At 33.1% G+C, this 13,696-nt stretch overlaps 3 protein-coding genes across 3 annotated transcripts; 1 reads left to right on the top strand and 2 right to left on the bottom strand.

Annotated features, from left to right (window-relative positions):
* Window positions 1-24: 24 nt before the first annotated feature.
* Window positions 25-1,495, top strand: MONOS_14861 (putative Protein of unknown function (DUF778)). Its single transcript, XM_067867699.1, has 5 exons — window positions 25-313; window positions 405-436; window positions 501-779; window positions 860-938; window positions 1,009-1,495. The coding sequence occupies exons 1-5, from the start codon at window positions 29-31 to the stop codon at window positions 1,027-1,029; spliced, it is 696 nt and encodes a 231-aa protein (XP_067725417.1). The 5' UTR covers window positions 25-28; the 3' UTR covers window positions 1,030-1,495.
* A 19-nt stretch (window positions 1,496-1,514) lies between these two features.
* Window positions 1,515-3,356, bottom strand: MONOS_14862 (putative hsc70-interacting protein). The gene is made up of 4 exons (XM_067867700.1): window positions 3,212-3,356; window positions 3,097-3,144; window positions 2,547-3,026; window positions 1,515-2,461 (listed from the first exon to the last, which is right to left on the bottom strand). The coding sequence occupies exons 1-4, from the start codon at window positions 3,324-3,326 to the stop codon at window positions 1,758-1,760; spliced, it is 1,347 nt and encodes a 448-aa protein (XP_067725416.1). The 5' UTR covers window positions 3,327-3,356; the 3' UTR covers window positions 1,515-1,757.
* Window positions 3,357-10,706: 7,350 nt separating this feature from the next.
* On the bottom strand, window positions 10,707-10,937 carry MONOS_16215 (uncharacterized protein; the record flags this gene model as incomplete). The annotated part of the gene is made up of 1 exon (XM_067869128.1): window positions 10,707-10,937. The coding sequence occupies one exon, from the start codon at window positions 10,935-10,937 to the stop codon at window positions 10,707-10,709; it is 231 nt and encodes a 76-aa protein (XP_067725415.1).
* Between the last annotated feature and the right edge of the window lie 2,759 nt (window positions 10,938-13,696).

Genomic DNA, 13,696 nt, shown 5'->3' with positions numbered 1-13,696 from the left:
AAAGAAAGATCAAAGTGAACCATTAGAAATGACTTCTTTGGAAGACGATACAAAACAAGATTCACAGACAGAATTGCAAGATCAGCAGCGACTGAGTGATGGACAAGAAGCTAATGCAGAAGAAGCTTATCAAGAACCAGAAACGCTTTCAGATTTTCTTGAAAGAGAAAATGGCAACAAGGATAGATTTCCTTTTGGAATTGTGTGGAATGCAATACCAGTAATTTCTTGGTTGGTGCCTATCTTGGGACATGTTGGTATATGCGATAGTCAGGGACGTATATGGGATTTTCAAAAGACAGATAAAGTTGGAGTATGCTTTGCATTTCTTTTCTTTTTCAACCTATTTTTAAATAATTACATTTTCAAATATAAAACAAACAAATTCTATTTGACTTAATAAGATAAACCATATGCAATATGGAAGGCCAATGAAGTATTCTTTATTCGACTTAAATGAGGAAAATTGTTTATGATGTTTTTGTTTTAATTTTGAATAGAATTTGGAGATATTATCCAAAGCAAAAGCCACCAAAAAATGCTGAGCTGGAGGAAGCTGAACAGCAAGAAAATTTAATTTATGAAAGTCGTGCAATCCCGGTGCAATGGGATAAAGCAATTGAAACTGCAAGCCAAGCCTTTATTCACAGGAAAATGTCATGGACAAAGTGCAACAGCTGGCACCATGTGTGTGAATGCCTTAATGATTATCAAACGGAAGTTAAATACACTCCTCGAAAGTTACTTTGGACTTTTGCAAAGAAAGGTTCATGGCCCAGGTATTAATTAAATATTCACTTTACAAATATTCTCTTTTTGATGATTGCTTACCTTTTTTATCATTATTTTCTAATTGTAGCTTCCCAATGGCATTGACGGTTTATTTACCGCCTGTTATACTTATTTTATTTATATTGATCCTTGTATTCTTCATTCAAGTGTGCAGTTAAATTTTTATATATTACCTCTGATATATTTGGAATTTTTCTATTTTTTTTTTTTTAATAGATTTTGCGGACAATGGTTTAATTGAAATAGGGCGATTAAAAGATGCATTGCCCATTTTAACATATTATTTATTCTTGTGTAATGTAATATTTTTAAATGTCCGTTGCGTATATTTCGAATATGTGAGGTGCTTTTCCATTTTCTGTTTTTGTCTTCTTAAATATAATCTGTTTTCTTGGAAGGTATATATTCTTTCTCTTACAGAACTCATCTGCTATTCGTCATCACAAAAACAAAATTACTTTAATGTACTTGTGTTTTTATTCTGATGAGACAAACTTTTTTATCTTTTTTATATATTCCCCAATTTTTTTATTTCAAAGTTTTTATTCCGATGCATATTCAAAGTCACAACTAATGTGTAATAATCTTTTCCACTTTCAAAGAAAAGAGATTGTTTTTTTGACAGCTCTCGTCAATTTTTGCTTTTGATTAAACAACGAATTCTGAATTTTCCCGCATATGAAATAAACAAGAAAACATGTTCGTAAAGAAATAGATTTTGATTTTCACTAAAAAGAAAAAACTGATTATTGACTTATCATTCAGCTGTTTGATAATAAAACGTAAGTGAATGATTAAACGATGTATGATATAGACTTAGAAAAACAGGAATAACAGTATAAGTAATTCGGAATAACCAATGCTTAAATAGAGCTTTAATAATTCCGATTATTACGAGGAAGAAAACAAAGATTGTATAACAAGAACGTAAAGTCAAGAGCTTGTGCTCAGACACAACTCTTGATTTACTTAGCTCCTCCCATTCCAGGAAATCCACCCATGCCTCCCATTCCTCCCATCCCTGGCATTCCACCCATTCCGCCCATGGGCATTCCTCCTCCCATGCCACCGCCCATGCCTCCCATGGCTCCCAACAGCTTCGTCATAACCTTCGAATACTTTGGATTGCTCATCAGTCCCATCAGCTTTGATGGATCGCTCATGGCATCTCTGAACTCCTTGTCATTCAATGCTGCCTGGAGCTCTGGATCGTTGATGTCAATGTTTGGCATACCTCCTGCTCCTGGTGCACCTCCTGGCATTCCTCCCATTCCACCCATTCCGGGCATTCCACCCATACCACCCATACCACCCATTCCTGGCATACCGCCCATTCCACCCATACCACCCATTCCAGGCATTCCTCCCATGCCTCCCATGCCTCCTGGCATTCCTCCTCCCATTCCAGCAAACATTGATGGGTCAAATTCATCAGCTTCGCTGGCTTTCTTTGCTTTTCTCTCTCTCTCTTCTTTTTCTTCTTGTTCCCTCTGTCTTTGAGCTTCCTTGATTCTCTTTTCTCTTTCCTTCAATTTCTTTGCTCTTTCTTTTGCTGCTTTAACATCTGCTTTTCTTCTTTCTCTTCCTTCAACTGCTCTCAAATACTGAACTTTTTTTTCAAGCAACTTTGAACTTTCTGCAACTTCTTCATTAAAGTCAATTCTTTGTGCTGTAATTATTTAATCAATTTGTCGTAATCAAACCAAAAATGATAAAGAGTTTTGTATCTCATAAAAAATACATTGCAAGCAAACCTTGCTCAAGATCTTGATAAGCTTCAACAAACTGTCCCAGCATTGCTTTTGCTTTTCCTCTAACAAGATATCCTTTTGCAGAATCGGGATTTCTCTTCACTGCTTCTTCTCCGTCGGACAATGCTCCCAATGGTCTTTTCATTTGAAGCAATATTTGCCCACGTAATCCAATGTTAATTGTTGAGTTCGGGTTCAAGTTGATAACTTGAGTGATAAGATCAAGAGCTTTTGATAAGTCACCAGATTCTCTTGCTTCAACGGCTTGTTGCTTTAATTCTGCAACTTTTTCATAATCAACTTCTGCTGGTTCCTCTGGAATATGAATTGGTACGTCATCTTCGCTGGGAGTGGTAATAGGAAGATCTGGATTTTCCAATTTAATTTCTTCTTCTGGTTCTTCTTCGGATTCTTCCGACTCTTCTGATTCTTCCTCGACATTCATAGGTTCTGGACGAGGTTCGGATTCAGCCTTTGGAGGTTCTAATAAATCGAAATAAAAAATAATTATATATATTATTATTTAAAAATTTTAATAAGAATGAAATAAAACCTTGAGATTTGGGTTTTGGTGGTGGTGAAGGTATTTTTGCTCCCCATGCTAATTATAATAAATGTTTCAATTCAAATTTACAAAATCAAAAAATATCCGAAAGATCTCTTCATACAAATTAAGAAATCTTTGAAAAAGCTAAGTTGTGGGGTATCCAAAATCTGAGGTTGTTGCTTTATAAGTTCTACAAATGCCTTCAGTTCCTCCAATTGTTTAGGTGGAAGTGCCATTAATTTGCTACGATCTGTTTTGATCTGTTCCTTTAAATGACAGAAGAAAAGATCATTTCACAGAATTTATCTTTGAAACATAAAATTGTGATAAAAACTTTTTTATTGAATTGAGGAGTGAATTTTTTTGATATTTCTGTTAGAATTATCAATTTGATGTTCATATTTTTTCTTTGTGAAGACTTTTATCACAATTAATTTTGAAATAAACACTTGGAAATTATTTAAACTTTTTTCACATTCGCCACATAAAAAATAATTTGGAGAATTATTTAGAATATATTTTTTCTATCATTTTTTTTTTGTTTTTTTTTTTATTGTTCACCAACTTCTATATTTTAATAAAGAAATTCAATTCAAATATTAATTTCAAAAAAATGCACAAGCACATTTTCTATTATTATTACAACTTCAATAAGCAAACAAACAAATTAAAAAACCTGTAACCTATTTTCAAACATAAAAATAAGAAAAAACAAATTTTTCCAACAATTCTGTTGAACAACAGACTTTGAAAAATTGAAAAAAATTTTCATTTATTGAAAACTCCATCCATTCATCATGTAATGTGATAATTGTACTTCGAATTCTTCAAACACAAATGCTATTATTCAAAATTTTTTATTTTCACAACGAAAAAATTCGTCCACTCTGGGAATTGAACCCGGGCCATGAGAGTGACAGTCTCATATTCTACCGACTATACTAAGCGGACTTGTTTAGTATAACTTGATTGATTTGACTGAGTCACGAAAATGTGACTCAGTCAAATCGATTTTTGTATGGTTTATTGAATTTTTCTAATTTTTATCGAATTTCTCTCAATCTCACCAAGGGCGAAATTGTTATTTTTATGATCACAAATTGTGATCAAACATTTTTTTGTTTTGTTCGTATTTGTCCTTATTATTGTTATTATTGTGTGAATTTTTGATACGTCACTATTTGGTTAGAGTTTATTCAATGTTTATCACATTTTTTGGTGTTTTAATAGTTTGATTCAGGTTTTTGATAACTTTCCATTTTTGTTATTCCAACTTTGTTATCAACTTTTTTGATTGAAATAGATTAAAATCTTTTTGTTTTTTATTGGATAAACGTTTGCACATACGATTTATTTGAGTTTTTTTTGTTTATGAAAATATTTTTAACATTTTGTTTTTTTAAATGTGCATCATGTTTTGAACTGAATAGTTTTATGTTGTTTTGATTATTTGATTAACAAATAAAAAAAGAAAGCTATTGCAAGCATTGTTCTTTTGTTATTTCATTCTTTTCGAACTTTTTGAAAAGTATTCATAAAAAACGAAATATTTTTGTTAAGAATAATTTTTAGTTCGCGATAATAACATAAATAGTTTTTATATAAAGTGACAATCACTTTCTGACAATTTCAAATTTATTAATAAGGTTAAACTCAAATTTTTTATTGTTTTTTTTTAATTTTTTTAAAATATCAATAAATAATTAATAAAACAATTATTAATGAATTTTATTCAGCTTTAAAAGAGAAATAACAAAGTTTTAACTAGAAACATTTATAGTTCAATTAATGATCAGGAGACCCAGAATTGAAAGCATCGGATGTGACTGAGTCACATCCAATTTGACTGGGTCTCAATGGCATTAGATCGATCTTATTGAATGTTGACCGATCTAATGCCACTTGACGCAGTCAAATCAATCAAGTTCTAGTCGGGGAGTTAACCCGCTCGGGGGAGTTAACCCGCTCAGATGATCAAAAATCAACCCATTCTTTGTTTGGAAAAAAATGTCAAAGATTGAGCTAGAGATCCACAGAATTGCAGCATCCAGCGAAGCAAGGCTACTGGAAACTACTCACGAGAAAGGTCTTCACTTGCATCTTGTTTGCGGATTCAAAAAGGCGGAAATTGAACAAGCAAATATTATTTCCAGACATTCTCTAAAAAGAGCAGAAAAAGCTCAGAAGGAGAATCGCGTTATTGGAAAACCCGGGAGACCTTTTCTTTTTTCGAAAACAGACGAACAAAGGTTAATTGTCAGATTGGAAGTCGATGCAGATAAAGGAATATTCCATTCAATGAGAGATATAGCGGAAATGGTTTGTGAGCATTCGAATTATTGTTTTTTTAATTTTTTGTAATTTGTAGGCAAATGAAATTAGAAGAGAAAAAAGAACTGAAGAAGAAGAAGTCAAATCTGTAGACAAACACTGGCCAAAGAGATTCATTGAAAGATATCCAAAACTTGCTCTGAAAAAAGCAACAAAGTTACCAATCGGCCGTGCTGCACATAATTCCAAGCAAACCATTGGTCCCTTTTTTGACAAGGTCACTAAGTTCTTTGCTGATGTGAAAATTGTACCACAATTGCTGTTCAATTTGGATGAAACATCAACTGTTTTTTCCAAATCTTCTGAAGATGTTGTGGTTCCGTCTTCTTCTTCAGTTCAGCCAATCATTCCAGAGCCTTCGCTGCCAAATTCAACGTGCATAGTTTTTCTCACAAGCGCTGATGGAGTGAGATATTTAACTCCAATTCTAATTCCATATTCAACAATTCCAAAAGAGTATATTGAAGCTACAACAGAAAATGAAGTGTTCATACCATGCTCAACAGGACATATGACTACTGCATGCTTTCTGGACGTATTTCAAAAAGCTATCCTTCCGAGCATAAACAGAAAGCGAATTGCCATTGGACTTCAACATAATCACGCGGCTTTGGTAATGGATGGAGGAACAGGGCATTTTTCTACAGAGATCGTTAAATTATGCAAAGATAATTTAATTGATCTTATTCAACTCCCCTCGCACACCTCTCACTTGCTGCAACCCAACGATCAGTACATTTTTGCCAACATGAAAAAATGTTTCAAAAAGTCAACAGAATGTGGGAAAACAAACACGGCGAGTGAAAGAAGAAAAGAATTTATTTCCGTTTTATAGGAAGCAATTGCAATGGCTTCATTTCCATCTACAATAAAAGCCAGCTGGAGAGTGACAGGCCTTCATCCATTGAATCCAGATGCTGTTCTTGCTCAACTGCCAGAGAAGCCTCCAGAATGGGCAGAAATTGCCACATCATCAAACAGGGCACCGGAAGGAGCAATATCTGGGAAAATTTGGCTCAGTTCTGATGATTTGTCCGATATTGGAATATAATTGAGTTTTTCAATTTTTTATGCTCTTTTTATAATTTTTCATCCTTTTTTAAATTATTTCCAATAATACTCTGCTGTAATGTTACAGCCAACGATTTTTGTTTGTTTTTGAAGAGAAAAATAAAAACTGTGGAAAGAAAAATGTTCTAACTTCTTTTGATCATCTGAGCGGGTTAACTCCCCCGAGCGGGTTAACTCCCCGACTATTGAAAACCGTTTTTATTTCTTTTCATAATATATATTTTACTTGAATAGTTTCTTTCAAACTTTTTTTAGATAATTTGTTAAGTTAATTTTTTCTTTTTGATTTTTGTTACATTCTTCACTTTCAAATGCTTCTCTCATTATTTAAAATTGTGAAACATTTTTTTGAAATTAGAATAAAAGACTTATTATGAACAGGAATTTGAGAGAGTTTATAAACAAATTGTTGTTTTTTTTTCATAAATGGAAGAATCTTGTCCCAAGTTTTATTATTTTTGAAAACTATTTTAATTAAATACTTTTGACAAAAATAATTTTTTTATTCTTGTTCTTGCTTAGGTTTCTTCTCACAATAATACACTGAAATGAAAGCATATCATTTTCCACATTTTTTTTTTATCACTGAAATATTTCATGAGAGGTGACAGAAAATTGATCAAAATATAAAATTTTTGTAAAAATTCTTGCGTTTGAAAATAAAACGACGAACAATTCAAAATTTTTTCTGCAATCAACTCATAAATAGTGTGGAACTTTCAAACAAAATAATTTAGGAAAATCAAAAAAGTGAAAACTATTACGAAATGAAGAATGGAACAGAATTCATGAAACAAAAAATTTTCACAAGTCTCGAGAAATTTTATTCCATAAAAAGAACATTTGTGATTTTTCAAAAGTTTTAAACTAACAAATATATTGTTGTAATATGGGTGATTTTTTTTGATATCATAAAAAAAGATCAAAAATCGAAGAAATAAAATCTATTGTGGTATTTCTTGATCATAAAGTTAAAAATGATTTTTTGCAAGGATTTAACTTCAATTTCTGTAATATATAATTGTTTTATTTATAAAAACAAAAAAACATACCTTTTTAATGTTTTTGGTGAAAAAGAATTTTTTGATCTAGTTTTATAAAAAAATTGAAAAATCAATCTTTAAAAGGAAAATAGAAATTTCATAATTGGCAAAACAAAATATTGCAAAGAAAAAGTTTACAAAGAAGAATATTAAAGAAAAAAAGAAAACAAAATTGTTAATTTTTATTGATCAAAAATAGTTAATTTTCTTTTTTTTTTCCCCTCACCTTTGTATAGCCAACAAATCTCCATTCCTTTTATTCGATTCATCGGATTCATCAAACGTTAAACGAAATCGTGGAAAATTAGAAAAGCTGAGTTCAATGGATGGATCCCCCTCATTGCCCAGAACAAAATCGTTTCTAACAGCTGAACTGATGCTGATGCCTGTGGCAGACCCCAACAGACCCCATGTGCCACCATCGAGTATGCCCTCAACGGCTTCATTTCCCTCCTCCAAGACGCCTCCCTCACCCTCCTTTCCTCAACATTTGTTTCTCTTCAAACACTCACCTTCAGCGCTGTTGACACAAAAATCACTGGAAATGATATTATTTTTCTTATTTCTTTATTATTCCTTTCATTTTCAAATTTTGAAAATTTTCCATATCATATAAAACTCCTTGAGCCTTCGTAGCTTTTCATTTGATGAATATATCATTACAAATTTTTATCAAAATCCTTAACATCATCTCATATATAAACATTTCTTTTTCATTTCTTCTATTTTCTCCTTTTCATCAAATGAAAACAAAGCTCATGAAAAAAGATTCATTGTTGTTGTAGGGTTATAATTTTATCTCGACCTTTTTTTTTTATCTTGACCTTTTTTTTAATTAATCATTAACTTTTCCCACAATTTCATATTTTTTAAGATTTTTAAGTATATATATGAATTCAATAGATAAAAATAAATACATTTTGAAACAAACCCAATTTCGCATGGGGGGGAGATGGGGGGGTTTAGCCCCTTCATTGAACTTCTGTGTGGAATTGGAGGGTTACATGGGGCATGAAACCTTTAGTTTGTTTAAAATGTTATTTTTCGATTTTTTTTCATTTCATTTCAATTAAAAAAATAAAAAATTATTATGATCTTAAAAATATTATTAAAAAAATGAAAATATCAACAGAAATAAAATTAAAAGAAGGTAAGAAAAAACTGCAGCGGGCAATGTCTTCGCGTAAGTACAGGAAGTATCACAGTCGGCTGGAGCGAATGGCTCATATCGTTGTTGATGGAGTTGTTCGTATAACTGATGCTATCAATTCTAAGGAATTCAGTCGCACTGGAATAAAAAATGCAGTTAGAGCGCTGAGAAAAGGAAGGCTGGTTGGAAAAATTGGCAGACCTGCAGCAGTTGTTGGAGAAAAGGAACAAAGAGTTTTGGATATTATTCACATTGAAGCAAAGTCTGGAACATGTTTAACTTTGAAAAAAACAAGAGAATTGGTTTGTTTAATTTTTATTTATATGTTTTTATCATTTGTTTTTCAGATAGAAAATGTTATAAACGACAACGATGACGAAGACGCACCATTTACTGAAGTTTCAATGTCTGCAACTTACGGCTTTGTCAAGCGTCATCCGGAGCTGAAAACTGGAACGCCGAAGAATCTGGACATCAACAGACTGGCTGTTTCGTGCAGAAGTGTTTTAAAACCCTGGTATAAAACACTCGACGAGCTGCACGAAAAATACAATTACAATCCAGCTTTAATTATAAACATTGACGAATCTTCAACGCGCGTTCCCACAGACTCCAAACAGCTTGTAGTGCATACAGCAGATACAAAAGCAGGTTTTACGAAAGAACCACCGAGGATGATCAATTCTACATTCGTAGCAGCTGTTGCAGCTGACGGATATGCCTTTCCTTCAGTCATTTTGTGGCCAAGTGCAAAGCTGCCAGAAGAGCTGAAATGCCTATTATCCCCAACGTTGGAAATTTGGGCAAATGGAAGCGGCTGGATGGATAATGAGTGCTTTAAAAGGTATGCTCTCACCATTCTTCTGCCTTCCATCATCGAAAGAAGAAAGCGCATGTCACTTGAAAACGAACACATTCTTCTCCTTCTTGACTCGCATGCATCTCGCGCAGATCCATCGATCTGGCGAGAATTCCAAAAACAACAAGTCGATGTTTTAACCTTCGTGCCACACAGCACACACCTCTGTCAACCACTGGACAGAGGAGTGTTTGCTGTGTTTAAATCTGAACTGACAAACAGATTTGAGGCTCCCTCTTCTTCTTCATCTTCCTCCAAACGAGCTGCAATTTCCGACGTTCTGCCTCAAGCTATCCACACTGCATTATCACCTTCTGTAATTCAGAAAGCTTTTGTCTGCAGCGGTGTTCTGCACAATACTTCTGGGCCAGTTCTTTTGAAACTGCCCGAATCATCTATTTATCCTCTTCCATCCCGAAGAAATAGATTCAACTTTTATGGAAAAGTGATAACCGACGAAAATCTTTTAGAGAAATGGGAAAATCATTTGAAAATGAATATTGAAAGGAGAAATGAAATGGATGAAAAGGAGAAAGATGAAGTGAAGACGGTTGTGGATGAAAAGAAAAAAATAAAAAGAAGATTTCTTCATGTGAAAAACGATGATTCTGATGAAGAAAAGAAAGATAATGCATTAAATCGAGCTGAAGGAAAAAGGAAAGTTATCAGAAGAATTAATTCTGATTTTGTTTTCTTTTAATTATGTTGTTTTTTGAATTTTTTTCACTTCATTTTTTTGGGTCAGAATAAAGAAAAAGGGTCAAGATAAAATAATAACCCTATCTTCAAAAAGAATATATTCATACATATCTAGTAATTTTCTTCAAAAACATTTATTTCCTCAACATTCCGATTTCAACATGCTTGTATCCGATTCACTTAACTGCCTTTTCCAAATTCTCTTTAAATAAGCCTTTTCCTCTGAATCAATTTCCCTCATCCTTTCATTTCCTGCAATTCACGTGGTTTTGATGTTGTGAAATCAATTGAAGGTTATTTTTTGGAACTCGTTCATACCAAATATCATTTTTGCCCTGCTCCTTCTGTTTTCTGTGAATTCTTTCAATCTTAATACGAAATGGCCAAAATAGAATTTCTTGTAGATTGCATGCCTTATGATCAGCTTTTCTCGATAGGATTTAGAATCATTTCCGTTGCTGTGTTAGGTTGGTTGAAATTCTATGTCTGAATAAATATTTCTTTCGTCTTTCTGAGTAGGAATGAAAGACGAGGCCTGATGATGAATTTGACGGGAGCTGAATGAAAGAGAAGGAGCAGAAGATAACGATGGTGAAAGAGAAGACGAAGAAGTTACGGAAGGCAGGGATAGCGGAGAAAGAGAACCAGGATCAGCAAGACTAGCAGAAGATAGAAGTTTAGCTTGGGACGGCATAGGTCTAAATTGTACCAGTAGTGAATTTGACCTTTTTTTGTGAATTTTCGAAATATTATTGATTGTTATAATTAATAAACACTGTATTAGTAAAAAAATTTCAAAAATATTATATTGAAAAATGAAACAAAAATTGTAGATCAAACCCATAAAATTATTTGTGAAATTTTCATTTTTTATTTTATGAACGTATTTGTGCTATATTTTATTTATTTTCAGTATACATTGTTTTGTTGTTTTATTAACATTACAACCTCTATAAATAAAAGAAAAATCAGAGTATTATTGAAATATTTTTGTATAAATACAAATTGCAAATGTTAAAAAGAATGCATTGAATAATATTCTAAATATCACAATTGCTTTAATAAAGTTTTTTTCTATATTCAGAAAAATATATCCACAAAAATTCAATTTCTCTATCTTTCGAAATTGATGTTCCAATTCAAATTTCGCTTGTTGAATCCTTCAACTCAATCATTCTTCCTCCTCCATTTCTTTGATGATCTCTTTTTCTCCCATTTCCATCTTCTGCCTTCTTTCCATATTCCATTCGCATTCATTGCTATCAAAGACTTCTGAAAAGACTCTAGTATCAACAGAAAAATAGAAGAGAATAAATGAAAAGAATATTATTGAAATATCAAAAACAAAACAACTTCAACAAATTAAAAAGAAAAATACAATAAAATACAATAAAATGCAATGTGGCAATAATAAGAATCTTTTCATAATTAACAATCTTCACACACCTCTTCATCTTTCGCTTTTCAAAATATTGTTCCTTTCTGTGAACGCACCCGCTGCCCCATCTCCATCTTCTATCATTCAATCAACAACATTGCTTCTCTTTTGCTCCAAAAATTGCTGCTTATTTCCAATCTCAGCTTCGCTTGCACTCCAACAACTCATACAACAAAAATCCTAAAAATAATTGACGAGTATGATGAAGAAAGCGAAGAAGACGAAGAAGAGGAAAATTGTTGAATAAAGGGAAAAACACCTTCTGTTCCAATCGAACTCTCCGTCCTCCCTTTCCCAATGACTAAAACCTTCTTTTCCTCAATCTCAGTAGTTGTTGCCTCGCTTGTGTGATCCCCTTCCATCAGCGTGATTGCCAAGCTTATCTGTATTTCGCACATCTCGAATGCCTTCTTCACTGTCAGACAAGGAAATGTTGTATTTGCCCCACACAGCTCATATGAATCATTCCCATTCACAGAAACATATATCGTCTTGTCCTTCAGCCAATCCCACTTTTCTGTGTGCTGAAATGTCCAACTCCCCGAATTCGATAAATTATATCCATAACATACTCTCTGGTCATCTGTGTTTGTTGTGTAGCATTCTTTGAACGGATTATTTTGGGATAAATATTAATTGTTATTATCGTAATATATCATATCATGCCCATAAGGGGGATTGGATGAGCAGTTGCATTCATGAAAGAACAAAAAATAACAATAAAATGTGTCATTTGGTTCTTTTGATTGAGCAGGATAAAGCCAAAATCCTCCGCCTTCTTGCCGTGCAGAACATGAAATAAACTGAATGCTCCTCATTTTGAACTGAGTTGCAGGGATATTTACACAATACATGCCTCCGCCTCCATTGTTTGTCAATGAGCATGAAGCGAAACTGCAGTCAAACACACACGCACTCTCCCCTTCTCCATTTTCTGTCGGAATACAGTTTGTTTCTGATACCTGAAAATTATTAAGATGAAGACCTCCTCCATCGTGGTGTGCCTGACAATTCTGGAATTCACATCCGCTGATCCGAACACATGTTGAAATCGTATAAACGAATGCCCCTCCTCCCAAATAATTTTGTGCAACGCATGAATCGAAGGTGTTGTTCACAACCTTAACGGATTTTATATTATAACACATTATTCCCCCTCCCCGGCTGTATTCAATTCATCCATTGAATGCACAATGCGAAATAGACACAGATGCCGACGACTGGCTGTGCATGCAGATGGCCCCCCTACTCGATATCCCATCAGTGTAAATATTATTTGTTCCCGTTGTATTTGATCCACCCTATTCACATCAAATGAAACGATTTTCTTAACTCGGAGATTCGCTATCTGTTAAAAACAAATAATTATTAGGCATGCGTCATTCTTCGAACATAATATGATCATAACTTATGAAAAGCAAGTTGATGAAAATAAATTTATGAAACACGCAGAAATTTTATATGTGTGAATATAAATTAGGTTATTAACAATTTTATTGTCACAGTGCGTTCATAAAGGAAAAAATGAAAATTTCACAAATAATTTTATGGGTTTGATCTACAATTTTTGTTTCATTTTTCAATATAATATTTTTGAAATTTTTTTACTAATACAGTGTTTATTAATTATAACAATCAATAATATTTCGAAAATTCACAAAAAAAGGTCAAATTCACTACTGGTACAATTTAGACCTATGCCCTTGGGACTGCAGTGAAGGAGATAAAGATGTTCTGAGAGAAAAAGAAGATTGCTGTTGGATGTTCATAAACAAGGAAGAATTGACAAGTGATGAAGTTCAGTGAGAAAGAGGATGAAGAGCAATGTTTGAATTTGCGTCAAATTCTGCAGTTGAATCAAAAGGCGCAACCAAATTAAGATCAGAATATTTCTGCATCAGATCCATCGCCATTTAATTCTGCGAAGTGAAGAAAGATGCCAACTTTGAGAACGACGGCTCATCTCGTTGTAAGCACGCTGCTCTGACTGAATGTTCTTGTCCCTTTCTCCTTCT

This window comes from Monocercomonoides exilis, assembly GCF_001643675.1.
Source record: "Monocercomonoides exilis strain PA203 chromosome Unknown scaffold29-1213020, whole genome shotgun sequence".
Classification (NCBI taxonomy): Eukaryota; Preaxostyla; order Oxymonadida; family Polymastigidae; genus Monocercomonoides; species Monocercomonoides exilis.
Note: the sequence above shows the minus strand (reverse complement) of the source record. Positions and strands in the feature narration are given on the sequence as shown.

Coding starts and splice junctions, on each gene's coding strand:
- MONOS_14861 (XM_067867699.1), top strand. CDS start 29: ATGACTTCTTTGGAAGACGATACAAAACAAGATTCACAGACAGAATTG. Junction 780..859: donor AAGAAAGGTTCATGGCCCAG/GTATTAATTAAA, acceptor TTCTAATTGTAG/CTTCCCAATGGCATTGACGG. Junction 939..1,008: donor TCCTTGTATTCTTCATTCAA/GTGTGCAGTTAA, acceptor TTTTTTTAATAG/ATTTTGCGGACAATGGTTTA.
- MONOS_14862 (XM_067867700.1), bottom strand. CDS start 3,326: ATGGCACTTCCACCTAAACAATTGGAGGAACTGAAGGCATTTGTAGAA. Junction 3,145..3,211: donor TTTCAAAGATTTCTTAATTT/GTATGAAGAGAT, acceptor TATTATAATTAG/CATGGGGAGCAAAAATACCT. Junction 3,027..3,096: donor ACCAAAACCCAAATCTCAAG/GTTTTATTTCAT, acceptor TCGATTTATTAG/AACCTCCAAAGGCTGAATCC.